This window comes from Thermobia domestica, chromosome 6 (genome assembly GCF_964235325.1).
Source record: "Thermobia domestica chromosome 6, izTheDome1.hap1.1, whole genome shotgun sequence".
Taxonomy (NCBI): Eukaryota; Metazoa; Arthropoda; class Insecta; order Zygentoma; family Lepismatidae; genus Thermobia; species Thermobia domestica.
In genome coordinates, this window is record NC_137459.1 from 137366112 (window position 1) to 137386905 (window position 20794).

General features: G+C 34.5%; 1 protein-coding gene across 1 annotated transcript in view; it reads right to left on the minus strand.

Annotated features, from left to right (window-relative positions):
- LOC145687313 (cell adhesion molecule Dscam2-like) overlaps positions 1 to 20794 on the minus strand; it is a 1291367-nt gene that overhangs the window by 718458 nt on the left and 552115 nt on the right. The window contains exon 6 of the mRNA XM_081760775.1: positions 15365 to 15810. Within this exon, the coding sequence (XP_081616901.1) occupies positions 15365 to 15810 (446 nt within the window). The remainder of the gene's footprint in view (positions 1 to 15364; positions 15811 to 20794) is intronic.

Sequence of the window (20794 nt, forward strand, 5' to 3'; positions counted from 1 at the left end):
TGGCATATTACTGACTAAAGTAATATAATAAATTTAGATGTATAATGTTTCAATTGTCAAACAGCTATTTTTTTTTTCTTTTCAGATGCAGCATTAAGTCCGAATCTGTTCAAATTGCTTAAATTCCTCTTCCGAACCATACGTAAAGAGCACATCTACCAAGCAAGTTTAATATTTATTATATGCGTTAACATTTGCTGTATGTATTAGACGATATTCATTATGCCTTTACTGCAGTTATATCAAACAAATGCTGTATATTTCCTGTTTTCCTTTAGGGTTGCTTTAGAACTTGATTAGATATACGATTTCTTTTTCCCGAAACATTATAATAAATGACACTTAAAAACATATGCAATGTTTATTTTTTTTTTAATTTTACGCCCCATATTTATTTCTTTAGACAAAAATAAACGTGGAGAAATTAGTAATGATAATGAAATAGACTGTAAATAAGAACTCATAAGACCTATGAACAAGGCTGAACTCATACAGAGTTATCACGCAATCACCATCTTAAAGTTTCACCCAGCTTCACTTTTTGAACCGAATAAATGGTACTTGCAATACTAATTTTAATATTTAATATACTTATAACATGTTACTAACTTTGACTTCAATTTCCAAGATTGTGGAAATTGCATGAAATTTTATACATAAAATATTTTCAACTCTGAATATTTATGGAAATAAATTATAATTTGAACAAAATTATAACTGTACATAAATATGATATCATATAAGGTATATTTGAAACAAAATAATATTCTGATAAAGTGTCTTACACTATTGTAGTTTTTTTTCTTTCTAATTTTCCATTTGATGCTCAAGAGCATTTAAAGTAGAAAGTGCTATTATCTACCTCTTTAAAATATATATATATATATATATATATATATATATATATATATATATATATATATATATATATATATATATATATATATATATATATATATATTCTCAATTTTCTTTACGTTCTTTATGATAAAAAAGTGTTGAACATAAACGAAACCACAAAATGAAGTAATCTTCCACGATATACCGTTATAATTAAAACTCAAATTGTGTTTGTCTGCAGTTGTCATTGATGGCTAAAAGAGGAAGTTTGAACCACGCTTTAATCAGTGTGAGCGTAGCAACTATTGTTAAGGAAATCCCACAAAAAATAACACTAATTGAAGCAAATCTGTCTGCTTCAATATATTGAATTCGATGTTAGTTTTTATATAAACATAGCTGTACAGAAAATGATTATGGTCTATCTTGTAATTACAAATACACTTCTGGAAAAATATCGTATTCATACAAGGAAAATTTATTTAATTTCCAGTAAAGGATAAACGATTAGATCACATCTCTTTCCTGAATTGTGTATCGAAAATATTATGAAAATAAAATAAGTAGTGGACATTAAAAATGTCTATTTCTAAATCTACCAATTATCGGATGCCAAATATAAATATTGAACAAAATAAAAACAAACTTTCAGGGAATATTTTAAAGGATTTTCATAATTCACTAAATGCAAAATGTACAGTAGATTATTCCAGGTTGTTCCAAGGAAAATATACCTCGACTTTCGGTTACATAACAATTTTCCACTCTGTCTTTCCTTTCCTTTGTCGGTTTGTTGCTAGTGGGTCATCCTACAGACTTTCTGAGGTTTCAGGTCATCCCATCGTTGTTTCTGAGAGTGTAATAAAAAGAAAGTGTCCCTTGAAGAAACGACACATTGGCAGGACAAGAAACGAGTTCGAACTATATGAGACCTACCAGATATATGATGTAGCATGAATGGGGCTTGAATTTGGTTAGTAAAACGCAGAAGTGCGTACAGTAGATGACAGAAACAGTAACGACTTTCTTCAGCGCCGAAAATATAGAAAAATGCACTCATCTTTCTCTTTTATTTTCTCTTGTTATTTGAAGTATTGATATACTTTATGCCCATTTATGCCCCTTGTAAAAGGCATCATACAGTATTTGCAAGATTTCTTCTCGCGGGATGCCAAGAACCTAAAAAAAAAAAAAATGACCAAAGGGACTCTCTCTCTTTCTCTTTCTTTGTGTGTGTGTGTGTGTGTGTGTGTCTGAAGAAAGAACAGCCAATGTATTGTTTTTCTCAGTTTAATTGTGAAGTACTTTTGTATTTATTACAATTATTTTATGAACCTCATTATAGGTCGGAAAATGCTATACAAAATTTACAAATTGCAATACAAATTGATATTTGTATTGCAATTTGCCACACAAATATTTTTTTTAAAGAGAAAAACTGACTCTGATATATATGCTATTTTGAAAAAAAAAAAGGATTTTACATGGCAAAAATTTGCTAAACATTCATTTGATAATAAAATAAGAAAAATATCATGGTAAAAGTTAAGAAAATGAATTATATACTAATGATATAAAGCGATAAAATCAATTAGGGCTTTTTTTCACAACCACAAAACTAATTTCCTAGTCTCTTCAAATAATTTATTCGTTGTTTTGTAATGGTATGTATTGTGATGTTTCTGTTCATTACATCATGAAAAGTCAAACGATATTCGTAACTTGGTGGATGAGACATCATATTTTATAAAATGCATTTTTTTCGTTAAAACACGAGCATATCCTTACAGATAGTCATTTGTTCCAAAGTAAGAACTAACGGTTACCTTATATTTGTTGAAAACTCTGTTAAAACTAATAAGGGTAATAAAATATCCCTCTTCTTGATGGAACTGTCTGCGCAAATATCAATACTCATTCCGTGTAAAATATCCAGAGGAGAAGCTGTGAAGGTAAAACATGAGACAGTAGATTATAGAATATCTAAGTAGAACGCTTCGTGGAAATTGGATACAATATATCAGATTTAGGTAGACAACAAAGATAGAGGTAGATGGTCGTTCAGAGGAAAAATGGCAGATGATTTTTTTTTTTTTCGAACAAAGTGTTTGCGAGTAAAGTAGATGAGCAGAGAGGGTAAGCAAACGATGGCAACAGTCCAGTGTTTTTTGGGGGAAATCAGATTTCTACAAAACCTTATCGCCAGCATTGACTTAGAACAGGGGAGATTTTTTTCCTGTCAAAGGAATAATTAATTAACAGCGTTACAAGCGCAAAATACTATTTCCCGTCAAGCAAGATTATTATCCCTACCACGAGTCATGAAGAGTGCTCATGTTCAAAGATCATTCTTGAATAGTATTCTATTTGTTACCGCAGGAAGTTGTAATTCCATTGTATGTGGCTATATTTTTAACAGGAAAAAGATAACAAATGTATATGTGGCAAGAAAAATATAGTTAATTATTTTTGCCATTTTCTACTGTCAGTCTTGAATTTCAATTAAATTGGCATGTTTGTGTTTTGAGTATTTTACATGAATATTGAAAATATTTATGCATGATTATAAAATACTCACAAGGGAGGGTCACGTAGTGGCTCCGCTGAGATTAGAATGAGACAATTGTGTTTGCATTTGGATGCTATAATTAGATGAATCCTAAAGTTGTACGTGCCTATTGGCGAAATATCGTGAGTTACAACATATTTTGTAATGTAAAAACTAAAAAAAAAAAAATAAATAAAAAAATAAAAAAAAAAAAAACTGGCAGAATAGTTTCAACCGAGACATTTCTTCGGAAATGGTTGTGTAAATGGGAAATTCGGCCAACACGTATCTCATTATTTTCAAGAAGAAACTTTTTGGTGTAAAAAAAAAAAAAACTTTGCCCCAGGGTTCCCCGCAGGGTCCCAGAGGGGGTTCAACTCAAAATTTTCAAATGGCAAGAGGGTTAAGTGGCACATCGTTTGAAAACTGTAGTAAAATGAAAGAAAATGGAGCTAGTCTCGACTCTCTACAACAACCCTGTGCAAAATGGCGATGGTTCAAAATGTAAACAAAAACATAATTGAAAAGTTAATGGCCACCCCTATAAATCGGAAACGGTGAGACAAATGTGAAAACAGGAAAATAAGTGTGGCATTATTTTCAAAGTACAACAAATTAAGTTAAAACAGAACAGAACTATTTATTTATGTAGTGCGTGTCTTTAGGGCGAGACACTCGAAATTTATCGTAGGAGCTAATTTAGTTCGGATCCCACGTTAAGTTGCAGGTTCACGTCTCGTATAGGCTCACTGTTAAACGGAACGCTAAAGACTAATCAACCAACCAATCTCTATGTGTGTGACAAGGGAGGATCACGCAGTGGCTCCGCTGAGATCCGAACGAGACAATTGTGTTTTTAATTTGATATGTTACAACTAGACGAATCCCAAAGTTATACGTGCCACCAGGCGGAATGTTGTGAGTCACAACATATTTTGCAATGTAAAAACTACAAAACTGGCAAAATAGTTTGGTCATTTGTTCGGAAACGGTTGGGTAAATGGAAACCTCGGCAAACACATATTCCTTCTGACTTACAATGTGGAAAGAAAAACACCGTGGGAGTACGACACCTCGAGGAGTAGGAATAGGAAGGAAAGACATGCAAAATCAATCAAAAATGACCGGCATTAATAATTAGTGTGCAATACATAGCTTTTGTTGTCGCTGAAGTTAATAGTGACGCTTCCAATGCATTCAAGTCAAGTTTAGTTTCATCTTAGGAAGGGGGAGAAGGAGTGAAAGGAAGACAGTAAGTGGTCGGGAAAACGGCCGACCCATTTGAAATGACTTTCGAAATATAGTTAGTACCACTTCAAGTTTTTTTATTCAACCATACGAATTTGATTACAGCAGGTTTCTGTGGGGTAGGATATTTCAAAATGTAAGCCGAAGGTGGAGTATCTTGCGTATTCTCGTAATTACACTTTTTAACTAAAGTGCATATTCTATAGCGGAAGAGCATTCAAAGATTTCTATAAACATGTTCTTCCCTTGCGAAGAACGGGCATTCGAGACAGGTCAAATGAGGCCTAATGGCTGTGAGAATGGAAGAGACTGAACGTTCTAGACACCTGTACAAACAAGAGATGGTGTAGTGAGCACAATGTTTTTGATCTCCTCTGTCCCACTGGTTTCCCACAAACCCATTTATGCTACGCTGAGTAAACCTTTCAATCGCATTGCAACGTGAGAAGAAAGTGAAAATAAATGCGCTTCCTACCAAGTATCTACTCTAAACCTCGTAGTTCTTAGGCAAGGACCGTGTCGACTACGCCACCGCATGCATAAACATGTACAATTTCTAGTTACAATAGTGCATGCAACCAGTGTGCGAATTGGCGGGGGGGATGCCAGGGATTTCCCCCCCTGACAAAAATCTTTCCCACCCTGGAAAAGGAAAATTTTATCCCTGGCAGGGATAACATTTTTCCCCCTCTGGAGTATTTTTAAGTGGACATAAAGATAAGTAGGTCTACTTTGCGTAGCTAACCTAAATATTACTTGAGTGAAAATTTATGAAAGATCTCACATCTCAACTGTTTTGTACTTGTTAGTATATCTATCTATCTATCTATCTATCTATCTATCTATCTATCTATCTATCTATCTATCTATCTATCTATCTATCTATATCTATATCTATCTATCTATCTATATATATATATATATATATATATATATATATATATATATATATATATATATATATATATATAATATGGGGGGAGGACTGGGTGCGCATATGGGTGAAATTCATTCCCCCCTGGGAAAATTCTTCAATTCGCACACTGCATGCAACCCAATAACGTATTAACCCATCGTACTTAAACATTCTGAAATGAAACTCATTTGTGATTTCTTGCGCAGGTAATGTTGATTTATCTATTGCAGGATTATTAATGTATCAATGTTGTTATATTTAAGTGTGTTTAGAACTCTTCACTAAATTTGACCCACAATTTGTTAGTTTTCTCACAGAAGAAAAAAAAAAGAGAGAGAGAGAGAGAGTAGCTCAAGCGTCAGCAGTTCTCTTCTGTAATTCGATTGTGCACAATGAAGTGAGCGAGAGGAACACGCGTAGCTCATTAAATTCGTGAGACATCACGCTGCCGGTACAATAGCTTTTACGACAGTTGATGAGGTAGTCGCAATGTCAGCGACCCAGTGTAATGGTTGTAAGCTATAGTGGAGATTGAGTCAGATCAACTGTCACGTGCGAAGGCAAAAGGGACATAAAAAGAGACAAAGAGAAGCGAGGCAACTTGATCAGGGAGAAAATGCACGGACAATCGATGTTCAAAGGGTGCTGACTAACAACATTTTAGGATTCCTACTTTAAAAAAAAAAAGTGAAAAGAGAAACGCGTAATCACATTTCGATGATACCGCATCAAAATTCTACTTGACTTATAGTGTGTTGAGATTTAAGCTGGCCAAGTTTTTTTTTTTTTTTTTTATTGTCTTTGTATATTGACAAATAATCATTCAACTTTGGAAAGTGACTCATTATATTAAAATATATACAGGATGGTATATTGAGTGTGCACAAACTTCATTAGTTGATTCATCTGAGGACATTTAATAAAAGAAGTCTAGATCAATATATGCGTGATATTATACTGTTCTGGAAATATATATATAGAGTGAACAAAAACGACGAAACACGTAGCAGGATATGGTAGTAGAGGTGAATAGGCTATCAGTGAACCTAAAACACATACATTTGTATGCTGGATACAGTGGAAACAGTCATCTGTGTATCATAGAGCAGGTGGACTGAAGGCAGCGAGCACTAGGAACAATATTTGGTTAGCCTTTTGCGCAGTGTTGTTCCTATTTATTTATTTATTTTATTATAGGTAACAGCCATTCTTGACAGTATCTCATTACATTAGCGAAAATCACAACAAAATACCACATAGTCTAAAATGGAGTTAGCCTTTTGCTCATGAGATGGGCGTTAGTGTCGCAAGCCACAAGGTCCCATAATTACGGGACACGGACAAGGACACGGGCTAAGGGAGACGGATGAGTAAGGCAAGTGAATGGTACAAGAATTCATGGGATGACATTGTCAGAAGAAATGGGAATATCCCGAGAAAAGCCATAGACATGATGCCCACAACAAACTTACTTGGTCGGGGGTCTAACCAGGGATCCTACGTACCAGAGACAAGGACTCCACCATTGAACCACTGTGGCCACTATAAGTAACCACATAAAACGAAATAAGATGAAAGAACAGCCTAGCTTTAACTGTAGGCATCACTCAAATCTTTCAGTGATAAAAAGGGTGGAAAGAAGTATACCCTAATTTCAACAGTATCTCCTTTCAACAAAACTAAAGACCACTCAAGTATGACAAGAATGTTCTTGACTTGAGTTCATAATGAAATATTCATGTAAATGAAACGAAATAAAATATTTCAGTTTTATGTCCCACAGTTATTCTCTGTAGGCTAAAGGAGATTGTGATAATGAGAAATGAATGAAATCTTGGAATGAAGAAAGTGGAAGAGAACGGGAGAATCCCAAGAAAAAAATATTATTATTATTATTATTATTATTATTATTATTATTATTATTATTATTATTATTATTATTATTATTAAAAGAGAATGTAAAAAAGAAATAGATTTAGAACAGTATTTTTAAAAATACATATATTATATGATTCTGTTATATATAAAAATATATTAGAAAAGGTTTTGCTTATTGTAAAGGCGAACCTGTGGTAGTGTGCATAATAATACTAGAGCGAAATAATTGAAAACTTTTTTGCCCTGTCAGTTTGAAAAAAAAAAAATCTTACTGATTTATTTAAACCACAAGAAAAGAGTAATCAACTTTATTTCTTTTTTCTATTTTTCATTTTTTTCCCTAGTCCAGAGGGTTTGTAGTGAATTATTAAACTTGAATTCCAAAATTAACGTGACAGCGGAGGAACATGTGAAGTTTGAATCAATTTCATCGACATAGTTGCAGAAGTTGCAAAAGCTTGCTCTGTCCTGCCCAGAAACTGGGGAAACTTTTCTCAATAGAATAATACAGGTCATAGTTTTCGAAAACATAATATACCTTGTGGCTTAATTGCCTTTTGGTGACAAGGTCTCTATACGTCTTGTTGCTGGTTAACCAAGACTAGTTAAATTAGTTCCCTAAGCTATTCAATTTAATGGTCACATTCTTTCCAAAGTATATATATATAAAAAAAAAACTTCTATAAAAGGATAAAAGTATACTGAGATGTATTACCACTATATTATTTCTTATTCTATTAGTTCTTAGCACGGTTAAAATTACTGGCAATACAATCTTCTATGTACCATAATTAATTTTGCTTTGTATTCATTGTACTCGCAATAATTTTCTCATCACGCACTAAGACTAGGCTATTTTACATTTCACAAGTAGCAATGACACGTGTATATCACGTGAAGGAGTTTGGTTTGAATGGTATACAACTAACCTGACGATTAAGGTACAGTTGGGTTGTATATATATCAAACACGTTATTGAAATTAATTATTAACATTTTGTCCGTGATTGTATTTTTAGTTGATTACTCTTAAAATGACTTTCAAAAAATAGTGAAAGAAAATGTTGGATATTTCAAAACTTAACAGTGATTAATTAATGAATTCTTTATCTGTAAAACTGCTATGTAATTATGTATTTGAAATTGTTTCCAAGTACTGAAATCAGCTACATTTCACAAGTCATTGTGTAAGTTGACTCTGACAAATATGATGACAGAAGTAGATTCATAGATACATGTCCTTACAATTTCACCACGACTACAGGAAGTCCGTGACTTAAGCTCAATCAAAACTACTTCGCTTTCCAAACTCGGGAGTAGTTGCGACGAAAGACTTACCAGAAAGAGCATCATACTGCAGCTGGGACAATATCTGATTGATCTACTTGTGTTGGACTCTATCAATCATCTCTTCCTTACATCAATAATTTCAGGTATTTACTCGTTTCATATTTGTCAACGCCTGGTCATGAGTCAGTGCTTGGGAAGTTCGCGTACGCGCCGTTCTATGTAAATCATAGATAAGGGGAAAAGTGCATAGTTTCAGAGCTAGGGCTGTCCAAATTCGCGAAAAAGCCAAATTTCTAGAGGCCTTAGTTCGAATTCGAGAAACTATGGACGGTAGTATTTATCAGCATAAGTGAAGTCACGCATGCGCAATCCAGAAATGTACATTTCATTAATGTTCAATGGGTATACAGAGTATTCCCTGCAGGGTGAAATTCCCACACATACCATCAACCGAATTTTGAGATATGCTCTGACTTTATGATTCGTCCAAAGTAGGCAAACAATAAGCCGTGACGGCAATGAACACGCAATCCTTTGGCAGGTTGTCGGAAGTGTTAAGGATCAACAGCAGCACGTACTCGGGAAAACGCATACAGCAATGTTTTCTTGCACGCTTGTTAGAGATGAAAAAGTGAAATATACCGTGACGAAATTCATCGCGTCACACGTTATGCCGAACGCAAAAATACATGCAGTTGCCGGTTCCTAAACTTCCGAATTCCCTCCAACGCAATGTTTGTCCATTGTTGTTAAGGCTTACCTCCTGCCTACTTTGGACTCTCCTTGAAATCAGCGTATATCTCAAAACTCTATTGAGAGCATATCCGAGAATTATACCCTGTTGGGAATACTCTGTTCGCCTATTAAATATGGATGAAATATACATTTTTGCACTGAGTATGCATAACTTCCTTTACGCTGATAAGGATTACAATCCATAGCTACAGGAATTCGAACCAGGGCGTATGGAAATTTGGCTTTTTCGCGATTTTGGACAGCCTTAGTTCTGAAACTATGCACTTTTCGCCATAGGTCCATATGAACTTTTTCTCTTATTGTGATGTGGGGAATCACCTCCTACAGTTTGTCGGTATAGTTCATTAACACCCTGTTCTGTATATATACAGGGTGTAACAAAAAGGATACGGCAACATTTCAGGGATGGATTCCTTATGGGTGGGCAAGCAAAAATGTTGGTATGACCATATGTCGTGAAATGCATCGTTACGGAGTTACGGTCATTGAGCCACCTAATGGTTTGAAATACTTACATTCTGGTCACTCCTTAATGTGATTCAATTTAAACCTCAATAACTCAGGTCCTAATTAAGCTAGGAAGATAATTTGGGTACGTATGTATTTCTCAAGGACGACGCTTTCTGCCGATATGTATTTTATGTATGTTGAGAGTACCATGGCAGACAGGGGAGGGTAATTATGTGTTCTTTTTTGCATCAGGATTTTGGGGATGGCATTCCTTCCCCCTTGGGGATACACTCATAAAATGCATATCGGCGGAAAGCTTCATTCTTCAGGAACAGGTTGGAATATATATGGAACATATTTTTAATGAACCATATCCCGAAATCAACTTGCTGGATTACCTCCATCAATGAACGCAATGATGACTCTGTGATGTTGATTATGTTTTTAGTTCTTATTTTTTTTCTGAAGTCAATATTTAAAAAAAATAAGTCCTCGAAGGGAACTATAGGAAAGTAATTTGGGTTTCTGAACTGGACCAACTGAGATAACTCGATTTATAAACGGTTTAATTCCTTGTTGTGTAATATTGAGAGATCACAAATACAATGATACTAAACATATAAGTAAAATAAAATATTACTAGATAAAGTGCAATTAAAAATCATTTTTAAAAATGCTATTACTATGTACTCTTATGTACCATCAGAAAAAAGGGCACATGACAGTTATAATAGCAAGATACGATTCTTTTTATTATTATTATAACAATTCATCGCTGTTTATTATTAGACTATAGCAGCACATTCACCACTTAAAACGAAACTGTACTGAAAAAAAATGAAAAAAATGAAATCTTTAAGTTTTACGTCCCACGGTTATGCCGGTTAGGCTAAAGGAGACGGTGATGATGAGAGATGAGTGAAATGGTGGAATGAAGAAAGTGGGAGGAAACGGGAGAACCCCGAGAAAAACCACGACCACGGTGTTTGTCCACCACAAAGTTCACTTGGCGGGGGCTGGGACGAACCCGGGACCCCAAGCACCAGAGGTGAACGCTCTACCACTGAGCCACCGCGCCCCCACGAACTGTACTGAAAAGTCCTACTGTATATTGTGATCATTTTTTTTTTTTTTTGCGCATGGATTCATTTCTCTAGGAAATTAATTTAGAATATAAATTTTGCACGATTGAGGCAATCTCTACCTTTCAAGAAAATAAATATATCAATATTTTTATTATTCAACATTTAAATAGCATAAAAATACAATTGCTATTCTACACACAATTCCAAATGACATCTAAATTTTACGTCCCATTGTATAATTTCAAAATTATATATATATATATATATATATATATATATATATATATATATATATATATATATTGCTTAAACTTAATAACTTCCAATATATGTTCCTCACCAATTTGTAGCTGAAAGGTGAAAATGTGTCTTTTGAGGAATTTATCGATCTATTGGGAACGAAGAGGGGTCTTACAATCAAATAGAGCGTTATATGAATTTACTGATGTAGGAAGGATGAGCTTCAGGCTTTAGAAAGAAACATTGGCGTCTCGGGAGCGATAACCCAGCTCCATTTTCCTTTCATTATAGTGGATCTTGGAGATATTGTCGTGTTCACACACGCTGAATATAATTGTATTTGAAAGAAATAAAATAAAGACAATTTCTTGTTGTTCTGATGTCATGAAAGTCGCTAACAATCGCATTAAATAACCACTGGAGAAGACAATAAATATCATTTTACAATGTTGGTTTTGTTGTAACTTCTTATAGTTGAAATTCCATATGGATATTTTTCTGTCTATTTATTTTTGCTATATAAATTCTTTCTAGTTAGTCCGCACCTGTTTTTCTTGTTGTTTTTTATACGTATATGAGATTAAAAAAATGATAAAATATTTTGTGGTATGATATAATATGTATGCACAAACCCTATATAGAACAAATGGTTTAAAAGTAATATAATTTTAAGATGCATACATCTGTAGAAAATATGGGTATTGCATGCAGAAACAATTCTGCCGATGGAATACTGTCTGTTTCAAGTGCTGTGGTTGGAACAAATTGTTCTGAAATATATTTTAAATTAATTGCCTCCAACTGACTGATTCATATTATGTTAGGAGTAATGACACAACGAAACAGGAAGAGCCGAAGGAGCGAAGAAGGCGAGACGGGACAAAGATGAAGCTTTTTTTTTGGGGGGGGGGACAACGTTAAATCCTTTAAATAATTCATCTCTGGTTATTAAAAAAAATAATAAATGCATTACGTAAAATATTAATGGTGACGAGATATAAGAAATACAGTCTTTCTTAAATAAGCTTAATCGAAATGAGTAATAAATGAAAAAGAATAACATTTTGCTACGTTCATCATCATAGGTATTCTGCCATTGTTGGCACGTCACTTGCTGCAAATGAGAAGATTCCATGCTCCACGGTCTTCCGGTTACCTCTTCGTCTTCACGTACGATTTATTTGTTTTGATATTGTTAGTCTCTTTCGCTCTTTTTCCTGTCACCATACCCTCTAGCACGTTCCTCATAACGCAGTTCCTTCTTACACAATATCTCAACCAGTTGCTCTTCCTCTTCCTAATAATATGCATTATTGTTCTATTCTCTCCCACCATTTCTAACACCTTCTCACTTGTTTTCCGCTACATCCAGCTAATTCTTTCCAATCTTCTTTACACCTACATTTTGAAAGCTCCCAGCCGTTTTTCAACATTTTTGAGAAATGGCAATGTTTCTGACCCATACAGCACAATACTCCACATGTAGAATTGCATAAGTCTTTTTTCTCAACTCTTTATTCAACACCCTACAAAATAGTATTGTATTTCTTCTAAAGGATTATTTCGCCATTCCTATTCTTGCTTTTAATTTACGTTCACACTTCATATCACCACTAATAATACTACCCATGTATCAAAGCCTAGTCACCTGTTCTATTTTATCTCCTCCTACTTCTATATTTGACACCGACCTTTTCGTTCCAATCACCATGACTTGTGTCTTTCTAAGATTTATTTTCATCCGATATTCTTCACGGCCCTTCCTCAAGTTTTCGGACACCTTATTGTTTTTTTTTTTCTTCCTTCAGATTTTTCTACATTCAGTACTGCATATTTTATACTCATAAATCTTTATTATAATTTTAGAATGTTACAATTTAAAATTTATTTGCAAAATATTATAGCTTTGGATCTTTTCAAAATCATTCGTGTATAATTATTATTTTCAACTTAAACGTATATTGTAAATTCGAATATTGTACTTGCAATTTGTGAACTTTAACAATGTGAATTTTGTATCCAAACAAGTAAAAATAAAACATGAAATTTCGTGTGACTACACTTGCTACAAATGTTTAAGTGCAATTGTATCAAAATTAAGATTTTTTGTGACTTTTCCTAAAGTAGACGATATAGCATAAGAATTTAAAAAAAGTGTGTTACTACAATAAACAAATAATCTCACAGAGATGACTCTAGACCTTTTTTCATAAATATAATGTATTATTCAATTGTGTAACAGAATAAAAATTGGCATTGCTAGCTGACAAAGAGAACAATATAAATTAACAGAAGGGAGAATACTATCTTGTTCAATGGTTTAATTTCTTAGGAAACTGCAAAAGTAAGGTACACTGAGCAAGGCGTGGCAAGAAACTGTAATTCATTAACCACGCGTGCATACAGAGGGGGAATTTATTCGATCAGTTCCGGATCAGTTCTTGTTCGGTTCTGGGTTGTTGCTTGTGCCATCTACTTACTGGAGTTAGGACGAAACCAGTGTAGCAAGTGGGACTTGGTCACCAAACAAGTAATCAGCAGTACCATTTGTTAAGAAAGAAATATACACACAAATATTGTCCTGAGTAACTGACACACAAAACTGATTCACTGAGACTCAACTTTCTTTTATTCTCAGTGAATAAGATACTCAGTATCATTTTACAGAGCATTATATTGCTAACATCCACAACGGTAAATAATTGTAAACATTCACGTCCATAACCCTAAACTTCTATGAGTTTGTTTTAAAACTTATGATCTATGAATCTATTAACATTAACTTTAATCTGTGCTAAATGGACTAACACGTCTAATTTAATATAAGTTGTTATACAACAGGCACTATACAATGCAATGTGATTCAGCATTTCCGTGACATTTGACTTATATTACCATTCTTTAGTAGGCGAATTGAAACGATGCTAACCACAAAATGAAGAACAGTGGCTGTTTGTACTCCTCTTCGAGGAGTGACCTATGGTTAGGTTCATCTAACTTTCGGGCGGGAATTCAAGAAAGTAGCTTCTAGCAGGAAAGCTGTGATCAGTTATCTGGACAATAAACGCAGAAGAACTGGAACTGTTACCGATGAGCGACGTTCAGGAAAGCCTGTGACAACACTTGAACCTATGCAAGTAGCATAAGGTTATCGCACGGAGTCTCACATAATTGACTAGACACAATAATTTTGGTGTAAGAAAGAAAGAAAGAAAGAAAGAAACAACACTTAATTATGTACCATGTGCTACAATTAAATAACATTCTTACCACATTCAAATAATGCACAAGCATGAACCAGGAGAACTGTGCAGCTCGACAAACTACGAGCTACAACTTATTAAACGTAATTAGCGATGGTTCAATGTTTCATACATGTGGTCATGTCAATAAGCACGATTGTAAGATATAGATAGAAATCAGAACGCCACATAATGAGAATGGGACTTACATAATTTAAATATGTGGATAGGAATACCCCTCCCCCACAAAACGGACAATAACAATGCCAACCTTGGTATAGTAGATTATTTCTTTGAAACTGCAGCTGGAACATGCCAGGAATAAATACACTGTTGCATTCCAGTAAAATGGTGCACTCTTTCATTTTACCATATTTATTCGTGGCTATTTAAAAATAACCTTACCGTTGAATTGGATCGATCTTTGCTCATCAAAAGTTTAAGTGTCACACTCTCCAGACCTTACACTACTAGATTATTTTATTTGTGGTTTCATTAAGTTGCAAGTTTACGAAGTCAAGATCGAAACCATCGAACAACTGAAACAGCGAGTAACTGCGGCAACATGTAAAATTACACTAATTATGCTAGAAGCACTTTCCGAATAACTCGAAAAAGATGGTGTCAGTGTCCATGCTTTGTTGGCTGGCAAAATCTATTAAGGTTATCTGTCATCATAACGCATTTCTTATATGCACCAGATAATTTGCAATAAAACAGCGTTTTGAATAAAATGAAATACATTTATACATTACTCTATATTAAACATTTCATGCACAGAAAGTATTCAATTGCATGAGGCGTATCACAATTATGTTCAAAGAATAATTTATTAAGCAGTACATAAAATATTTAAAAGATGATGTACTTACCTCCCAACCTAAGTTCTGCTGATCCCTGGGCCATTTCATAATCATTTTTAACAAAACACTGGTACATGCCACGATCTTCTTTTATCACTGAGACTAAATGGATTCTATCCTTTCCAATTTGACGAACTCTAGCTCCTGTTCTTAATTGTTGTCCATCTTTCAACCAATAAATATTTGTTTGAGGATACCCCGACACTGCACATGCAAATTCGGCACTTTTCCCAAGATCAACAGTCTGACGAGCAGGTTGTAAGTGAACTACTAGCGGTGAAGTTACGGTCAACTGGATTTCCATCACTTCGCTTCCAGCTGGGTTTGTGGCATTGCAAAAATAGGCCCCAGCATCCGATTCTTTCACACTCGATATTATCAAAGTTCCATGTCGTACGGAATACTTCTCAATTTCTTCCACGGGAATTAAATGTAAATTTTTCCTATAATACCACCTGAAAGAAAAGGAAATATTACATTGAAATTATATTCAAATATTCAAATGTTTCATTTCAAAACTGTGGAGTTTGTAACTAATAATTACGTTTCATACTTTATTTTAGAATAAAAGCTTAAACTCGTGCAATTTCATCCATTATAAAAATATTATCAGCTCTCGGCGTAAGCATACAGGAGCGTATATTTTCACTCCAAGCGTGTATGTGTGGTACTTTAATTCTCGGTAACTACTGGCCATATCTGAAACAATTTTGGTGGGCAAACAATTCATAGCAAATCAAATAGGAAACTGCTATACTTGGTAGCCGTGATTGCCCAGTGACAGGTTTGGCTTCGCTTGATTTGCTCTGCATGTGGTACTTAATTTATTGTTAACTAGTCGTTCAGTGTGAACGCAGTTCGTTAGAGAAGTAGTCCATCGTTTAGTAGATAAAGACCACTACACTTGGTGACCGAGCTCGCCTAGGGACAGACTTGGTTCGTCTTGTATGTAGTGCTTTATTTCTCAGCAACTTCTGGCCAGATCTGAACCAAATTTGATGATCAAATAGCAGATAGACGAATCAATAAAATAGTGCTATGGCCGGGCTCGGTTCGGCTCGAGTCGCCTTGCTTGTGATACATTATTACTTGGTAACTACTAGTCGGATCTGAAGAAAATTCGGTGTGAAAATAACCCTTGTGAACAAATAAAGATAATCATATTTCATGACTGGCTCGGTTTAGCTTGTATGTGGTACCTGTACGTGGTATTTCTCGTACCTACTGGTCACATCTGATGCAAATTTGTGGGATAAATTACCCATGGACAAATAAATAAACAAAATACTATCTTTGATGAGCTGTCTTGACTAGGGACATGCTTGACTCGCCTCATGTGTGGTACTTTATATCTCAGTAGCTACTGGCCGGATCTGAACGAAATTTGGTAGGCAAAAAAGCCTATTGCCAAGGTACTAAAATCGACATATTTGGTGGCCATATTTGGCTAGGTACAGGCTTGGCTCGACAACAAATGCTGTGTTCCACAGCTTTGCACACTTCGAGCTTTCTGAGTTTGGTCCACCACAGCTTGGTATATTACTAAATTATTAATATTTACCTCTTATTTCTAGAATGATGTATTTTGTCTTTGTATTGTACGTCTAACTGGTAAATTTTGTTTGAACAATCCAAAAAAGAAACTTGATTATACAAAATAGATGCGTTAACGACCCCCTCCCTCCCAAGAAAAAACTGATTTTAAAAAACAATTGTATTTTTGAATTTGGCATAATTGTGTGGGTGGTGTCCTAAACGACATACTAAAAGTCCCAAATGGTGGGAGTTAGTGGATAGTAGATGGGAAATATAAATCTAGTTTCACGTTTTCCTTAAATATCTAAAAAGAACTATGGAATTTAGCAAGAAACAAAATCCAAGTACAAAAATAAACCACTTTTTTTTTGCGAAAATATTCCTATACACTTTTTCTTTTTCTTAGGATTAACAGTTGAGAAGATAGAAGGCGATAAGAAGAGTGTATATCTATCTATCTATCTATCTATCTATCTATCTATATATATATATATATATATATATATATATATATATATACAGAGAGAGAGAGAGAGAGAGAGAGAGAGAGAGAGAAATTGCGCATTAACTTTACTGAACTCTATAGGAGTCCAGAAAATGCCACATGGAAAGTTTTAAAATCTAAAACTGAGACAGCGTATAAATGATTGGACTTTCCGCCTTGCAACTGAGAGGTATAAGTTTCGTTTAAAAGTAACAATTCGGTTTTCAAATTTCTCACATAGTTACAATCTTCTAAATGAACTGAATACAAGTTAGCAATTTTTAGATTTAAGTTATCTTGTCTCCTGCACTTTCCAGTTTGCTCCCGATGAACGACAGGATCTTGGGGAAAACAAAACAAAACAAAAGAAAAAAAAAATGCCGATTGTCTTCATAAAATTGTTCGGAATAGCCATAGTAGCACAAGTAGAAGTCATCTTCACACTCAATTAGAAAGTCTATCTCGGAACATGTGTGAGCGTCATTGCTAATTACTTAATAATAATAATAATAATAATAATAATAATAATAATAATAATAATAATAATAATAATAATAAGAAGAAGAAGAAGAAGAAGAAGCCTGGCAACTATGCTAACTGAAAATAGCTCTGATTCCAATATGCGACTGTAAAAAAATGCACTATAAACAAGATATGCCATCTGCTCTGTATACGTACTATGATCCGGTATGTACACTGTCCTATGTCACAGGGAGGTACATCCACTATACTATTGTCCTCTTCGTTCTGCCAAGACTATACTTTTCTTTAAACATACTTTGACCATATCATCACTGTTAGGGAATACTTGAATTAATATTTACGTGATAGATGGATAGAACGAGGATCACAACAGCTTCCAGTGCGTCTCGATTAGCCTTCAAGAAGTCCAGACCTAATGTCTTGCGACAACTTTCTGGGGAGTAATAATTCAAGGAACATGTTTCACGTTAAATTTACCAGATCACCCAATAGTGTAAGTATGCTGTTAAGACAGCGTTTCCAACAATCACTCAAGGAACACTTCTTAAAATATCACACAAGACAAGGTTCCGCAACATTTTGTGCCACGCGAATGATTATGTGCATTCAGACCTTGTGGATGTGTGACAGTGTCAACGAATGACAATGACAGTGATCAACAAAATTAGGGACATATGTCTGATATTATTCTATTGCTCTTTTCTTGTTCTCACACCTTTTCGTAGGGATAACAAGACATTTGGATCACACTGTACTTGTAAAAAAATGTAAGACGAACTTCTTCCTTGAAATATAAGATCCAGGATTCGATTCCCGGTGGGAAAGTCTTCAATAATTTGAACGCATTATGATGGTTCGGAATCCAAATTAAAATTGAACATCCATCATGTCCTGTATATCCTCAGTGCTGAAAGGAATGCTAAAGTACAATCTAGCCAACAAACTGTTTCTTCTACAATGAGCGTGTTCTCCAACTGTGATAAGGGAGTGATACTATTCAAATTGTGAACATGTTTGGACAAATTTAATTAGCATTTTATCATGATTTTTACCATAGGCATATTATAAAGGTAACCAAGGAAGTTCTGTCGCTTTTTCACCACCATCTTCGAACATCGATATGCCACCTAAGATGTACACCCATGTCCAAAATGATGGTCCCATATCAATAACTGTCTTCTTGTAAGAATATAATTTGATAATGATTTTACTTTTAATACTGATACTATGTCTATAATCGGGAATGTATATTTGTGGTAAATTTCATAGAAAACGAATTACAAGTACGAAAATTGAGTTGAGTAAAACAAAATGTTGCTAAATGGACAAGAAAGATTGTTTCGTTTTATTGTTCTTATTTACTGTTCTTTTCACATGAAATTTGCCACATGCATGTCTTTGCCGATTATACAAATATTAACACTATAAGAAATACCGGTCGAATTCGTTATCAAATTACATTCTTCCGACAACATATTTATAGACATGCGACAATAATTTTGGGCATGAGTGTACCCAACTAACTCTATGGCCTATGGAACCCGGAGGTTCAATGCCGCGTTCACAAAAGCTCTCCACTGACTTCTATCCTTAGCCAATTGGATCCAGTTTCTACTTTGTATTCCTATCTCTGCGAGATGCATCTTAATATTGTTCCCCCATCTGCGCCTAGGTCTTCCTAATGGTCGTTTTCCGATTGGTCTTCCAGTCAAGACTTTGAAAACGTTTCTACTTTCTTCCATTCTAGCTACGTGACCTGCTCACCTAAGCCTCCTAGACTTGACGACCCTAACAATGTTTGGTAAACCGTATAAATTATGTAGTTCCTCGTTATGAAGTTTCCGCCATTTCCCATTTCCGTTCCTCTTGGGTCCCAATATTCGTCTCAGGATCTTGTTCTCAAATACTTTCAGTCTATGTTCTTCCCTCAGAGTAAGCGACCATGTTTCGCAACTATACAGAACAACAGGCATGATTATCGTTTTATATATTTTAAGCTTCAAATTTTTCGACAGAATTCGCGACGACAGTAGATTTTGAACCGAATAGTAACACGAATTCCCTGCTTTTAGTCGACATTTAATTTCTTCGTGAATATGATTTTCGTCTGTTAATATTGACCCTATATATTTGAAAGTATCCACTCTATCAAAAGTATTATTTAATATTTTAACGCATCGATAATTTGCCGTATTACGGTCCCGTCTCACTTCTATGTATTTAGATCTCTCTGCATTTACTTCTAAGCCCATGTCCATGCAAGCGTTTAATAAGATTTCTTCATTTCTTTCTATTGTTCTCCTATCATCCCCTATTAAATGTAACTGAACTGCTACAAGCAAGTAGCATGACAGATAGACCCACATCAACAACTGACCTTCGCTTTATCTCAATATACGTTCAACCCACGGCGTGAGGGCCAATGAAACACAGATCTCCAAACACAGATCTCCAAAAACGACAGAACTTTTTTGGTTACCTTTATGTTAAGAGGTAACAATGTTTTGGTACCCACTACGAAACAAAGGTGCAAATTATATACTATTACATAACAAAATTAACTTCGATAAACCTGAACATTTGTTCGGTTTGTATATCCACCAATACCTTTGAATATTGCTACAAATTCCAAATTGTTTAAAATAAAAAAAAATAAAAAAAACGTTAAAACCGGAGTGCAAAGTGAGTAATATTCATGTGCTATAGGTCTATTACTTATATTACTAATAACAGTACTATACGAAGAACAATACTATAATTAAAACACGTGAATTATTAAATATCATAAACTTTCATATCGTTAGTATAAGAGTTTTACGGAAATACTAACTTAAAACGAAATTGAGACACGAAAGAGTTGTAATAACTTGTGATGTGATGTGTATTATGTTTTCACCCCTAGAGTGTTGCTTAAGCGATGGCATTTACACATGAAA